This window comes from Ambystoma mexicanum, chromosome 8 (assembly GCF_040938575.1).
Source record: "Ambystoma mexicanum isolate Mex_15411 chromosome 8, UKY_AmexF1_1, whole genome shotgun sequence".
Lineage (NCBI taxonomy): Eukaryota > Metazoa > Chordata > Amphibia > Caudata > Ambystomatidae > Ambystoma > Ambystoma mexicanum.
The window spans coordinates 518,077,764-518,092,327 of record NC_090929.1 but is presented as its reverse complement, the minus strand read 5'-3'; the positions used below and the strand labels follow the sequence as shown (position 1 = coordinate 518,092,327).

Sequence of the window (14,564 nt, the reverse complement as noted above, 5' to 3'; positions counted from 1 at the left end):
GGCTCGACACTGGTACCCATGACTGCCTCCAGAAGTGGCAACCCCTGCAGGTGTTCCTGGACACCCTCCCGATTGAGAAGGGCAGAAGACAGACTCCCCTTTCCTCAGGATCCTGGTGAATGGTCCCTTAGCTCCCCAAGGACCGGAAGAAGTGGCCTTTGGTGCTCTCTGTAATTTGGGGTTGCTGTGCATGCTCCAAGCACCTTCGACCCACCGAAAAGCCCCAACAGAGCATCCTATAATAGCCTCTCAACTTAGAGCTGCTTTGAGTGCCTTGGAGCTAATCTGAATGAAACTTCATTGGCATTCCAAGCTTCTTCGAGCCACAAGCCATTGCCACTTGTTGAACCACATCAGTTTGTTGAATCCAGCTGAGCCATCTTTGCTGAAGCTTAATCACTTCTTTCCTTGTGCCGAGACCCCATCCAGCCTTTAAGCTAAGCCAATTCTACGTCAGCTGCCTGTCTCAGTTTTCCTCAAGCTATGAGCCATTGTCACTTGAACCACACTACTGTTTTCAATGCCTCGGAGACAGCTTGTCAACTGGAACCCAACAACATACTGTATAGCACAGAAGAACCCTGCTTGACACTGTGGAGATCCTGCAAGAAGACAAGAAGGTATTGTGAGAAACCTGAGTGTATTCTCACTCCTAGACCCCTTTGATCCTCTGTGCAGGTGACCAGGAAAAGGCAATCACTATTGGATCCCGACCCTTGGGGCTAGCAAGCGAGGGAGGATCACCTGGGTGGACAGTCTGTGAGGACTGGGAGTGTGGTGCCCTTGGGCGATACATGGTATCCCCCTTTCCCTAGAGACAACCAACCCAACCCTTCCCCAACCTTCATGGGCTTTTATAAGCCAGCTCCCATAATTTCCCGACAATTGAAAGCACTGGGAGGAAGAAGCTGCAACTAAGAGAAATGAAGACTATGTCCTTTTACCACTCTAGAACTGGGACAAGGAAGCTGCCTGCTAAGAACAGTGAAGGTCAGGCATGTCCCTTTAATTGTGGTCAGGCAAGGTTGAGTAATCCTCTTCACCTGCAGCCTGTCAATGAGCTGCAGGTGTATAAATGGAGCCCTGCACAGTGGCAGAAGAGATCGAGGGGATCGACAGGAGGACGACGAGGAGGCCGGTGCTTGCAGCAGAATATCCAAAAGTGTGGCTGGAACTCCCTGGAGTAGACTGGAAAACACGAGGGGAGTCATGCAGGAAGGCTGCCCCTTTCCTTTCTACTCTATGTGCTTGTTCCCCTGTGTTTGGAGGACCACCGCAGGAGTGTGAGGGGCAGGGACTGGAGCCCTAACACGAAAGGGCAAAGGCTGTGTGATTTGCGCTGCAGCGCCAACTCCTAAAGCGACCAATGAGTTTCCGATTCTTGAGAAACCTGCTGTGTGAACTTGAACATTTCCTGATTTCCTGAATACTTTTTATCGGAGTGGTCGCGTGCTGCAGATCAGCACATTTTCAAAAGTCTCCAATCATTTCATTTGTCAATTATCAAACAGAGAGGAAATACTTAGTATTGGAGTGGTCGATTGTAGTAAGAGACTTGTTTTCGAAGGTCTCCGAACATTGAACTAGTCAATTAAAGTGAAACGAACAACTACTGAACTACCGAAAAAGGGAAAACTTACACTAAGTAAGAGATATCATTATTAAATGCCGACCAGAACTAAAACCATGTAACTAAACAGATTTAAAACAGTAAGAATCCAAAAAGACGAAAGAAAGTTTTCTAGGCAAACCAGTTTATATTGAAGTGCTAAAATGAATATAATTTCCAACAGACCACAGCATGCTGAAATCTAATATGAAGCTAAAAACAGGCAAACAAAGGATACTGAAGCCCGATTTACAGTGCGATTGTCAACTTGTGCGAAAGCTACAAATTATCTGAACAAATATTTGAAAATAACAGTGACTGAACTGTGGAGAGAATTTTGCTTTTCTTTTTCTGATGAACCGTGTCATTTGAAACTTGGGGAAGGGAACCGTGAGTCCTGAACATAAGCCTTTTAAGGTTGTTTGAACTGTATTTTTTGGGGCTTGGGGGAGGGAACCCAATGTGCTGACTTGGGGAGGAATCCCCCTCCCCCCACTCCCGAGGCCTGGAAAAGACTATTGTACACTTAATCGAAAAGGGATTTTTTTGAGACTTTCTGTGCAGAACTATTTTATACTTGGGAAGGGAGCTGAAAGAAACTCAGAACTTTATGTTGTACACCGTTTTCTTTTTTGGTTCTCGACATCCCTACACATTGTTTAATTATAGTTGTGAGTATAGGGTTTGGACACCAACAGACTCCCAATTTGAACTCTCTTTCACTCAGACTTTGCTTAGTTTTATTTAGGTATGGCAATCCCACCTTACCATAGGGCAAGTTAAGCCTTTCTCCATCCTGACCTTTAAGAAAATAAAACTGATAGTTTTTGAATTTGGAATCTGTTGTTGTGTCCTTCCTCATGATGCCTTCACAGAATGCATCTGTGGTCCTGTCCCTCTGAACATGTTCTATGGACCTTACTGACAATTAAGAACAAAGTGTAACTCAAAGACATATTCTTAAACTTGTATGGCTTTTCTGCACTGCGATTTACCTGCACACCCCTGTTCTGCAGTACCCAGAGTGCCTTTTCATCTATAGACTGTATTCTTTGTGCATTTCATTATCGGCGTGGGTCGCTAGTTTTTTATAGTTTATCCTTTGTGAAGGCATCATGAAGCAAGACACATACAACAGACTTAAAGTTCAAAATAAAATACTTTTTTAATCAAATTTCAGGATGGTAGAAGGCCTAACTTGCCCTATGCTACGGTGGTATTTCCCTAACTGAACGAACCTAAGGAAAGTCAGAGTCAAAGAGCTCAACTTAAAAGTCTGTCTGTGACCAAAACCTATACTTGCCCTCACAGCTAAAGCTAAACAATGTGTAGAGATGTCAATAATAATATAAATGGTGCCTAACTCAAACTTCTTCTGAGCTTCTTCCAGCTCGCAGCCCTCTTTCAGCTCCCCCTCCCCAAGTGTAAGAAAGTTCCACAAAAGTCTCAAAATTACCTTTCTCAAGTTCAAGGTGATACAGTTCCAAACAATCCTCGGGATTCCCCTCAAGACAACACATGCAGTGTCTCAGGGTTCCCTTCCCCAAGACTTTCACTTTGCCGCTAATACTTGTTTCAGACTCTTCAAACAGTTTAACACAACTTAAGGTCAACCTGACCCTTTTTCTGGCTTGTCTCACCAGTTCACTTACAGTGCTTTTCATTGGTTTGTTTCACAATGTCCTTGATTGTCAGCATTCAGGTGTCACTGGTCTAGGCACAGTTGTCAGACTGCACGGTCCACCCATCACAGGTGGTGCAACCAGGATCCCTGGGCTCTCCATTCCACAAAGGTTCTTCAGTGCCTGCCCCTGTACACCAAGTCACCTTCTCCTAGTTCCTCTTTATTGGCCTGTGGGCTTTTATGTGAGATTTACACTCCTCTACCTTCTCTTTGTCAGTCTCTTGGCACTGCCATAACATGTCACACCTCTTGCTAGTCTTTGGCCTTGCCACACTGCATTCAGTCGTACAAGTTCACTTTGTGAGGGTTTTGTTTGTTTATACACCACCTTTCTATGACACACTGTCACAGTTTCGTCATTTTCTGTAGTTTGTTTTCACATGGGCACCTTGGCTGTCCTGTTATTTGCTTGGCTCAAAGTTTTATTCCATTCTGTATTTAATATGCTTAGCTTCAAGGTTTCATTCAATTCGGTGTTCAATATGCATTCATATTGCTTAATCTTAAGCTTCCATTCAGTTCGGTTTTCAATATGCATTCATATTGCTTAATTTCAAGTTTCCATTTAGTTCTGTATTCAATATGCATTTGTTTTGCTTACTTTTGAGGACTGTTATTTGCAGTCTGCTAAGAGCGCCCGTGTCTTCAAGCGCCGTCCCCGACACTCACTGGCTCCCGCTGTTTCTTCTCTGCTTCTGAAGCCAAGAAGTCCATCGTTGCGAGCCCTGCTCGCCTGCTGGGTATCTGCATACAGGCAATTTGAATGCTTCTTTATGGACGTGGGCGACGTCTTCGGGTTCTTTCGCAGCTCTTGCTGCTCGCTCTGTCACAGAAGCTCCCAGATGTGTGGCAAGTACAAGGCCCACTTACTTTGGGCCCTGCAAGTCCTTTGGGGTATCTACTGGCGTCCTGGCTTCTTCTGCAGTCCCACCACAGCTGCCTTCTCGCAAACAAGGTACCCTGCTGGTCTCTCACACACCGTCCTCCCTGTTGCTCCCCTCTCCGCTCCACTGGTCTCCCTTCATACACCTGCAGCCCCTTGAAAGGCTGGAGGTGTGGATGCCAAATTAGACTTGCCTGACCATAATTAAAAGGGACATGCCTGACCCTCACAGCACTCTGCAGGCATTTTTGTCATCCCAGTACTAAAGTGTTGAAATTGTTTAGTGTTTATTACTCTTAGTTGCCTCTTCCTCATCCCAGTAGTGTCAAGTGTCACATGTGGGGAAATGAGGGGGGAACTGCTTTATAGTAACCCATAAAGGTTGTGGGATGGTTAGGTTGGTCCCCAATAGGAAAAGGGGGATACATTGTCTCTCCTGGGGGTACCCCACTCCCAATCCCCAAGCACCCTCCACCCAGGTGATCCTCCCTCAATTCTCCACCCACAGGGTCAGAATCCAAAAGTGACGGCCTTTCCCTGGCCACCTAAGCAGAGGATCCAGGGGGAGTAGGAGTGAGAATACCCTCAGGTTACCCACACCATCCTTTTAGTTTAAAACATGTTTTATATTAATAGAAAATTGACTGTTCCTTTACTTTTAGTCCTCGTCACACTATTGTTGTTTTGGTTGCTTCCAGGCTTGCTCAGAGCCTCTTGAAGAGTATAGCCTGCCCTCAGCTCATGCTACTTTACAGAGGTGAAGTTGGTATACTAATCATGTTGTGCCTCTTTCACCTTTATGTCTGAGATCACTGTTGTAGTAGTCGTGTGGGGAAGCCGTTACTCAACCCTGTACTGCAGGAAAATAGTCATTACCTCATGTGGTCTTTAAAGTCTGAGCTATTTATTCATATGCTTATATTGCGCCGGAGCCCGCAGGCAGGTATTATGCCACAGCTTGTCTGTTCACTGGGCATTGTGCGCTTGAAGGTTTCCAAACCCTGCTTCAGTCCACTACTTTGGTGCAGGCTTCTGGGGTCCTGACCTGCAAGACTAACTCAGCAGCATAGTCTACCGGGTGTCAGTGCTTTACTGCGCCAACCAAAATACTGTATGCAAAAATGGCTCAGTTGCCCGGTTTTTGCTGTAATTATATGTAGAGGGGGTGTAACGGTAATTTATTATGTAAAGGTAGAATGCAGGGGCTGCAAGGGGTCTCCCCCACATATAATTGCATGAATCAGGAACAAAGGCATTTTTGCATTTAGTATTTTATATTCAAAGTGATCACACGTTTCCATTTACTCCTCACAGGCCATTCAGTTGGTCATGCCTGGTGTTGTTGAGGGACACTGGGGAGGCAGCAAAACAAGTCCTTTCAGATCTGTCCGGTCCTGTAGCCCTTCAGCTGCTCTTTCATCACACACCTGAGGAAACTACTGTTACCCGATTCCGTTCCTCCTCCCACCTTTTGATCCTGCATATGGCCAACCTGGCCCACTGGAATCTGGTGTGGCTTAGCTGTCTGGCTGAGTTATTAGAACTGGCAAGGGCTCCCCAGGTATCCCCTCTCAGCCACACTCCTTCATGCCCAAACTGTTCCTGGCTACACAGCCTCCATCCTTCTCCTATGGCCCTCCCCAGAGACTAAATACCACCACCTCAGACACATCTCTCCTACCATAGCCTCCAGTACTTTACATACCTTCTGTTGTTGGTCTCCTACTTCCACCTTCTCCTGACAGTTTCCATCTAAATTTTCCGGATATTTTTCTCCTACCTCTACTTGATGTCTTCCCCTTCCACCTCCTCCTGAGGTTGTTCTACTACCCCCTTCAGATGTTAACCAACCATTTGGTGGTTCCACTTTGTCCTTCTCAATCACTTCAACCACCACCAACCACTGCCTTCACTGTACCAAGCCTCTCAAGATCTTCGACCCTACTGTTTGCCAAACTCTCCAACCAACTTTCTAACTTCTCACCCTCTATCTCTCCAACTGCCACCATCTCATACTCTCGCCAATCTTCCATCTCTAACAACCACCTACAAACTCCAGCCTCATGCTCCAACAACCCACTCCAACTGACTGGGGTCGCTGGCTTCTATAGTACTTTTTCTCTGCCCTCAGTTTATGGGGGTGTCTGCACCAGTGTCCTGTAATGTGGGAAGGATTGCAATTGGGTGCTGCGCATGTATGCACCTGGACTCACTTTGGGTTTAGGGGATGGATCAAGCTCATCTGGCCTGCAAGCCATTGTGTGTTCCTTTCTTGTCACTCTATAGCGGTCTGTGCAGGACCACGGTCTCCTTTCGCCTCAGCGTGTGAAATGTAAGCAGGAAAAAGGCATGGGGCCTCGTTACGGGTCTGGCGGTAACCCTGCTGGTGCTACAGGTGGGTTGCCGCTGGAACCATAAAAAATTAACACCATCTGACTTCTCTTTGCCACCGGGCTATTCCAAGTCCGGTGGCAAGGAAGTCAGGTGACAGTAATTTTGTTAGTCCCCACCCTCAATGGGGAAATGGGAACACCTGTACCGTTAACAATGGTGCCGATGCTCGCGTGAAAACTCTGCAGGTGGGTGCCATCCCTCTCGGCAGGTCTGACACTGGCAGGCGGGATGGCACCCACCCGCAGAGTTGTAGTGTGCCAGTCCGGAAACAACGATGCTGGTAGGCTCACCGGCACCGTCGTTTCCGGACCGGCACATTTGTAATGAGGCCCATGGTATGCTTTCTACATCCTTTAAATATACAATGAATGCTGGTGGCTTGCAGTACATTTGCAACTGTGTCTACAACAAGGGAATGCTCTGCCGGGAGACAATGGTTTGGAAACTTTGCATCCCATGCAGTTAAACTAGTGGTCAGGAAACCGAAAACGTGCAACATTGCATCAAATAGGGGCTCCAGAAAACAAAGCTATCAATGTTGTATCTAGCTCACGTTTATCTTTGCTAGTGTTTTACATGACTTCTCTGACACTACGGGTCGAGCTGCAAAAGTATCAGCTACCAATATTGTGTGAGTGAAGCAGACTCTGGCTAAAGGGAACTGTTTGTTGTTTTCCTCTAGGTCATAGGGTCTTCCTAGAGATGGTTACAGAGTCTCTCAGCTGGGAGTAAGGTAGTCTGCACAAGCTTCTCTTGACTTTTCACTGTCATGCAAACGGGACCAAGGGAGGGTGACCGAGGTGTCCTCCCGATACAACCCTGGGTTCATCAACCACTGGTTCGGGGAGGCACGCAGACACAAGACACCCATCCAGTGGTGGCCAGAGGCAGGTAGGGGACTTTGCCACAGCTCTATTTACGTAAGGCTTCTACATGATTTTCTATTACTTCTAAATCATGGTCAATCTTGGTACCGCAATCTCCACAAGAGACCCACCAAGGACTTCTGGGTGGCGGTAGCAGTGCTGCCTGGTGGAGTGGGACGACAGCAGAGGTGCAGCTCATGGCAAATACAGGACCACCGGGGCATCCACCCCTCAGAATGCCTGTTCTGTAAACTAGGAGCACGGACAGTGGCATGTTCCACTGTGGGGGTTAGAACTGGGTGAGAGATGTGGACAGAGAGGTGCAGCAGGACCTCAGAGGAAAGGCCCTAACCTTTTCCTTCGACAGCGCCAGCACAAGTGCAGGATGTTTGCAACACAATAGAACACGTGGGAGGACCCAAGTTCGAATCCCCATTGAGGAACTTCTAGGAATTTAAGGGTGCATCTAAATTAATAAAATAAAAACCTGGGCTCCAAGGATCAGACACAAAAGATGAAAAACCAGGCTCAGGATAAAAGAAGAATAAATAAATTAAATAAAGAAAGTGAAATCATAGTTAAAACAAAGGTTCAACTGGATAATCAATAGAGAGCCTACAATTCTGTAAGCCGGGCTTTCCACTAATCAGCTGTCTCAGGAGCATAGCTCAGCAGCAACATGTTCGCCTTGGAAGCAAGACGACACAGTAACAGGTTAGATCCCCGGGTCTGCGCTTAGAAACCTCTGGGTATTAAGCGTGTTATAAATAACCTATCATATCACTTCCTACCTGTAAACTGCTTGACGAGCCGGAGGAAACTGACAGACCAAGGGGGAAGAAGAGTACTCCAGCAGCACCACCTAAGCTGAAAGGGTGGAAGACCTGACCTGCTTGGGAAGAGGTGAAGGCAACAACTTGCTAAGATGCTGGTCGAGAGGCCGGGACTAAAGTCCCCTGAAGTGAAGAGGGGAAAAAGCAAAGATTCCTCTGAAGAGGAGAGGGACAAAGGGAGAGAGAAAGATGGTAAAGAAGGTAGAATCCAGAAGAAAAGAGGAGCCAGCCAAGTCCCCTGAAGAGGTCAGCAGCAAAGCAAATAGAAAGAAAAAGACCACCAAGTCTGAAGTGAGAATACCCCACGGAGGGGGTAAGAGACAGAAGCTAGAGAGACTAACAAGAACACCTGCAGGAAGACAGGGCTAGGGTCAAATAGAGAAAGAACCAAAAAGGACCCGAGTTTGAGCACAAAAGACCCCTGAGGATGAAGAGGGGCAGAAGCTAAAGGCTGCGGAAGAAAAAGAGAAACATGGAAGCCTACCAGGAGGTTGGGTATTTTAGGGAAGGACTTTCAGTTAGATATTTTACCCCCAACACTTTTCTAGGTTTTTTGCCTAATTTCACCATTTGATTTAGCCATTCTGACCGCTCACTAATTTAGGAACATTTGATGCAGGAAACCTTTATATTAAGCTGAGGATTAGGTGTAACGGACGAATTTACTCTAGGGTCTTTAGTACTTGGGGCACCCTTTGACTCCAAGGGTTGCACGATTCATACAGGGATGGACTTCTAAATCATTTGTGTTTGAACACTGCTTTATTCCTCAAGCCCGGTTTTGTCTTACACTTGCTTAATAAAGACTTTTCTTTGAAAAGACCCAAAGTCTGAGACACTTCGTTTTGCCATGTCATCACAGAATACAGACTTACAATTTAGGATCATGTTTACCAGAACGACTGACAGGCCGACTACCGAAATACAAGCAAGTACCCCTGCTTAAATTGCACAGATAGAAATAATAATACCAACGTAGATCCAGTTCAGCATCCTTATAATTACAAAACCATACAACTACATCAGGATGAAACCTGTGGGATTGACTGACAGCGTGACATTTATAATCTGGGGAAAAGCACCACAAAAGCAACATTTCACTTGACAGAGCACACATCCAGACACCAGGAACAAGGATGTAAAGCGCTAGTGTTTTGACATTTTACCAAACAGTAACACAGATTCTTTGGTAAATGTATGCATGTGATATGGCTTGTGATACAAACCTTTCACAAAACAATACAATAACCTACATCATAAAAAACAGAAAGTGTAGATTAAAACTATTATAAAATAGTTCTACGTTACAAAGAAAATAGTACATAGTTTGGATTTCATCAGAGTCTCAATTTATCCATTAAACACCAAATGCATCAGGGAAACTGGTACATTGGTTATTTGTCCTTTCCAGAAAGTAGAAAACGCAGTGGGCCTCATTACAAGTTTGCCGGTCCCGTAACAACATTAGCGGTAAGCTTTCCGGTAGCGTTGTTACCGGACCGGCAAACTGCGAGTTCTGCTCACGGGTGTCTTCCTGCCCGCCAGGTCTGACCTGGCGGGCTTACTGGCACCCGCGAGCACACCTCAACGGATGCACCGGCACCATTCATGACTGGTGCCGGTGCATCCGTCCTCCCCATTGAGTCCAATGGGACTCAAATGGGAATGGGGAGTAATAAATACCGGTAATGGGCAATTACCGGGTCTGGGGCTGTAATGCCCCGGTAGTTACCCAATGCCAGGTGCCAGTAAATTCATGACCTCCGCATGGCTACCACCGGACTCATGAGGCCCAGAAAGTAAACTGCCACCCAAGGAAGCATTTCAGGCGAATATGCAATTTTCAAAATCTAAATATATAACAAACGAATCTGTGGATTGTCATTGCAAATCTATAGATGGTCGTGGTTTTACTTTAATGTTGCTTTTGAAGCCAGTGAAGTTATTGCGCTTCATGAACCAGAATGGGACTAGAAATGTATCATTAATTGCCACCAATGCAGACACCGGACTGGATAAAAGGGGGGGGGTCATGGATATCCATCAATCAATAGCAGATTGTTCTTGCAAGATTAAACCATAATGGATGTTTAAAAGTATTCTAGTGTGGATACACTCACATATGTATTTCGAACCATTTATATAGACAAATGTGAAGGTGTTGCAAACTACAACGATAGTCTTTTTTCTAGTTCTACTAACAGCAGGGCCTGCCATACTAATGAAGTTCCTGAGTGGTGAAGATAGCTACTACTGTACCATCATGTGCTGTACAGGATTTATCTTGCTCTGCAGCGAATTGAAATTATCTGGGGAGGTTAACGAAGCTGCTTGGAACTGCCAACCATATGGATTGTATTGAACGGGTTAATCCAATTGATCGAAGAAATCATTTATTTTTACATGCAGATTTTTCTTAGATTATGTTTACGCTCCCCTTGTATTTGATACATTTTCTTTGTGTTGTATATGTCTCATTAAAGCTACAAGCCTGAATTCTAACTTTTCATATAATAGTTTTAACTCTATTGTATCGAATTTAATGTTGATTTCCAACTACTTATAACTTGGATTTTCTTTATACTTGTGCTCTTGATGAAGAGATGTTGTAGGGGCTCATGGACTCATTGTGCGGCTCCCATGTTTCAAGGAAATGTAGAGGAGTCCCACTGCATATCAATATGATGAGCATGGGGTCTATCACAAACACGCCTTGAACTGAAAACTACCTACAGGGATTGAGTGATCTTATCCAAAGTTAAACATTAAAGACAAATTGCAGGGTTGGGCCTAGGGCTGTGAGAACCAGATGTTGGTTTAGTGCACTACGCTGCAAGAAGAATCAGGCATATATTTAATTGTTTTATCTTGTCTCGTTGAACAAAAATCTCACAAGGCTTCAGTTGAGAACGCTGTGAATCACAGTTGGATAAGGCTTTCCGGAACGATGATGGCCCGGCAGAGATAAAATGAAAGGTCACTCATTAAATCGCCTCCTGGCTGTCAACAGATTGGGAGTGGGTCAGAATCTCGCACGACATGTATGCCACACTAATAATATAGGTCAATAAACGGACGCATGAGAGGAGGCAGGAATATCAGTGGGCACTTGGGGGCGGTTTGGAGTTGGGCAGAGAGTAGAAGGTCAGCTCGATTGCCAGGGTTGCTACACACCATCTCTTCACCCACCCAAGTAGGCTTGGAATTGGCCGAGCAGGGTAAAGCACGATTGGCAGCAACAGGAGTAGGGCACATTGGCTGACTTCTTGAGGAGTTGGGTTACCTGGCTGGCAATGTGAGGAGACCCGTGCACTTGGACGTGCAGTGAGAAGAATTTGGGGAATGTGCACAGACAGTGTGAGCAGATTTCCGCTCATACGGAGGACATCCATCCCCCACCTTTTACAGGAACTACATTTCAAATGTTTAGAGGACACACCAAAGGCCTAATTTGGAGTACCAGAAGAATGGTAACTCATTTGGAGTACCGGAAGAATGTTTAGAGCATGTGGTATGGAAAATACCACCCCTTTGAAAATAAAAAATAAATATATGAGTTGAAATCACTTGGGAAGTTTACAGCAGGGGTTGCATAGATCACCCGCATTTACACCATGCTGCCAATATAGCAGGTCATCCCAATTCAATCAGATGGATATTTTAAAAACAGGAAGTCTTAAAAATAGTAAATTGTCACTGTTCCTACTATACACATAATGAGCCGGACTGTGCTCTGCAGAGGAAAGGAAACATGGAAAGACGAATGTTATGAATGTACCAATCTTCCTGTGTGCAATCTACATATATCGCTCCCTCTGACTATTATGTGAACATGAAATGGAGTCGTTAACCCCCCCCACATAAGAAGCGATTAACACATTGATCCATGTAATTCAATCAGCCCAAGAGCCATACAATTCAACCATTCCAGAATGATGACAACCTGGCAGATCGACAGCGCCCACACACGAGCACGCGTGACTAATCAACTAATAGAAAGACAAGTTGCCAGAGGGCAGAGGATTGTGTTTTCAGAATTAACAATACCCTCCAGAGTAACAGTTCTCAAAGTATATCAAGATCTATGCCTGGCACACAAGCTCTGTCCTGGACGCAAACGGCATCCCTTTCGACATGAATACCAATGTTAACAGTGGGGCAGCCAAACATTACCCAGAATGCAGTCTGTAACTTCTGATATTGATATTGGGCTTCTTTGAAAGTTAAACAACCAAATCACCCAAAGTACTGACTATGAGCAGAGGATTAAGTACTTGAGGGAGAATAAGGAGGTGGCAGCATTGGCACAATCATAAGCCAATAGCTTTCTTGAACCTGAAACCACTCTTAGTATTGGCCCTTTCCGACATCATATGCTGTAGCCTGCAGCATGGGTGCATAAAACAGGAAAAGGTTCATGGTGCCATTTATTGACAACTCTGTTGCTATTAATGCCACAGTATAGATGTTCTTACCGTCTATGCCCATGACCCCTTGGTTTTTGTTCTCGGTGCATGGTTCAAACTTCTCCACAACCTCCAGGCAATATTCCTTCGTGGCATGGGGCATCTGTGGAAGGAATAAGACGGGCATAAATCAAATGGGCACATGCATTCATTTTGATGGATGCCAAATAGCTGCATTTATGGAAAGGTAGGGAAGCAAAGAACCCCCGACAGACAGGAGCCACTGAAAGCCAACTGCGGGGGAGCATCCAGTCCTGCCCACCCCTCAGTAAAGCAATACTTCTGGAATGCCCCCTAGTCAGTAGCATACCGACTGGGGTGGGGGTGTGGAGGGGTTGGGCAGTGGTCTTGGAGTGTTTACCCAGGTCCAGCCTCGGCAAGAGGCATCAGCCTGGCAGAAAGTGTCCTGCCCACTTCTCCCGCCCGCTTGCTGGACAGCAAATCCTATTGTCACACGTTCCTTTGTTTCCGCAATGCCCCATCAGCAGGCAGCAGTTTCATTGGTGGATGCAGCACCCGCCCACCCTGAAATTCTTTGCCATTGGTCAAGGGATCTACTCACTTTCAGAGCTGTCGTGAGTAGGCCAAAAAGAAATATGATTAAGCATTTTTATAGGGAATTTATTTTTAAAAAGTAATTTTTTCATCACGCCACTCCAAATATGGGAAATGGCAAGGTTAAAGTTTATTTAAATTCATTCACGAGAAGAGAGCACAATCAATCAAACTTTCTTGGACATTTTCTCAAATGTGCTGGAGCCATCGAGTGACTGATAGATGCTGCACAAAAAACGAACTTGGAAAAGCTCCATCTGATGCAAAGCGAAAATCAATATCAAGAGCTTCTGAAACACAACAAACAGCAACACGACTTGCCGACCAGAGGACAAGAGCAACTTTCTCCAGGGAAAATGAGATGACAGAGCAAACTGAAGCAAGACTTGCCAACAAGAGGACAAGAGCAACATCCTCCAGAGCACGAGACACCAGAGCAAACTGAAGCCAGGCTTGCCAACAAGAGGACAAGAGCAACATCCTCCAGAGCACATGAGACACCAGAGCAAACTGAAGCCAGGCTTGCCAACAAGAGGACAAGAGCAACATCCTCCAGAGCACATGAGACACCAGAGCAAACTGAAGCCAGGCTTGCCAACAAGAGGACATGCACAACTTTCTCCACCGCACGTGAGACACCAGAGCAAACTGAAGCAAGCCTTGCTGACTAGAGCAGCATCCTCCAGGGCACATGAGGCACCATTCCATCAGGACACGGGCAACGCCGGGTACCCCAGCTAGTCGTTAATAAAAGGAAAGAAAGAGGCCTTTGTAAAGTTAAAATGGGATGATTTACTAGCAACTATACATTAGCAACTACAGAGAGGGGTAATTGTGCAACTTTTGGAGAAATGTCACGGGTGAGGAGGTTAGGGGGATGTAAGCCACTAACACCTGGTGTAAGCACTTTGCAAATCTACATTGGTCTGTTACAGACGACATGGGTCACAGGCCTAACACCCACCACATGTTTTATGAATTGAGAGTTAAAATGAAGGGAGGACTGGATTCCAATTCAATTTGAGGGAAATCAGAGGCAATTAACGCCCAAAAATCCCCATCGACCTTTTTAGGATTGTACCCCCAATATGGGCCCCAGTCCTATGTCACCATTTCAATGAAGCAATTAATGTAAACAAGGTTCCTGAGTCTGCCATAAAGCAGAGATAGTCCCTATATATAATAAAGGGGTAAGGATCAACCGGGGAACTATGGGCCAAAATCCTTATTGGATAGTTAAGGAAATTATTTGCCAAGTCAATATTGAAATAACC

The 14,564-nt window shown here is 45.5% G+C and overlaps 1 protein-coding gene across 6 annotated transcripts in view; it reads right to left on the bottom strand.

Moving 5' to 3' along the window:
• The window catches only part of PLCH2 (phospholipase C eta 2), a 2,067,875-nt gene that overhangs the window by 534,903 nt on the left and 1,518,408 nt on the right, over positions 1-14,564 (bottom strand). For all 6 annotated transcript variants that reach the window (XM_069610192.1, XM_069610193.1, XM_069610194.1 and 3 more), the window contains one exon: positions 12,745-12,838. In XM_069610192.1, coding sequence (XP_069466293.1) covers positions 12,745-12,838 — 94 coding nt within the window. The remainder of the gene's footprint in view (positions 1-12,744; positions 12,839-14,564) is intronic.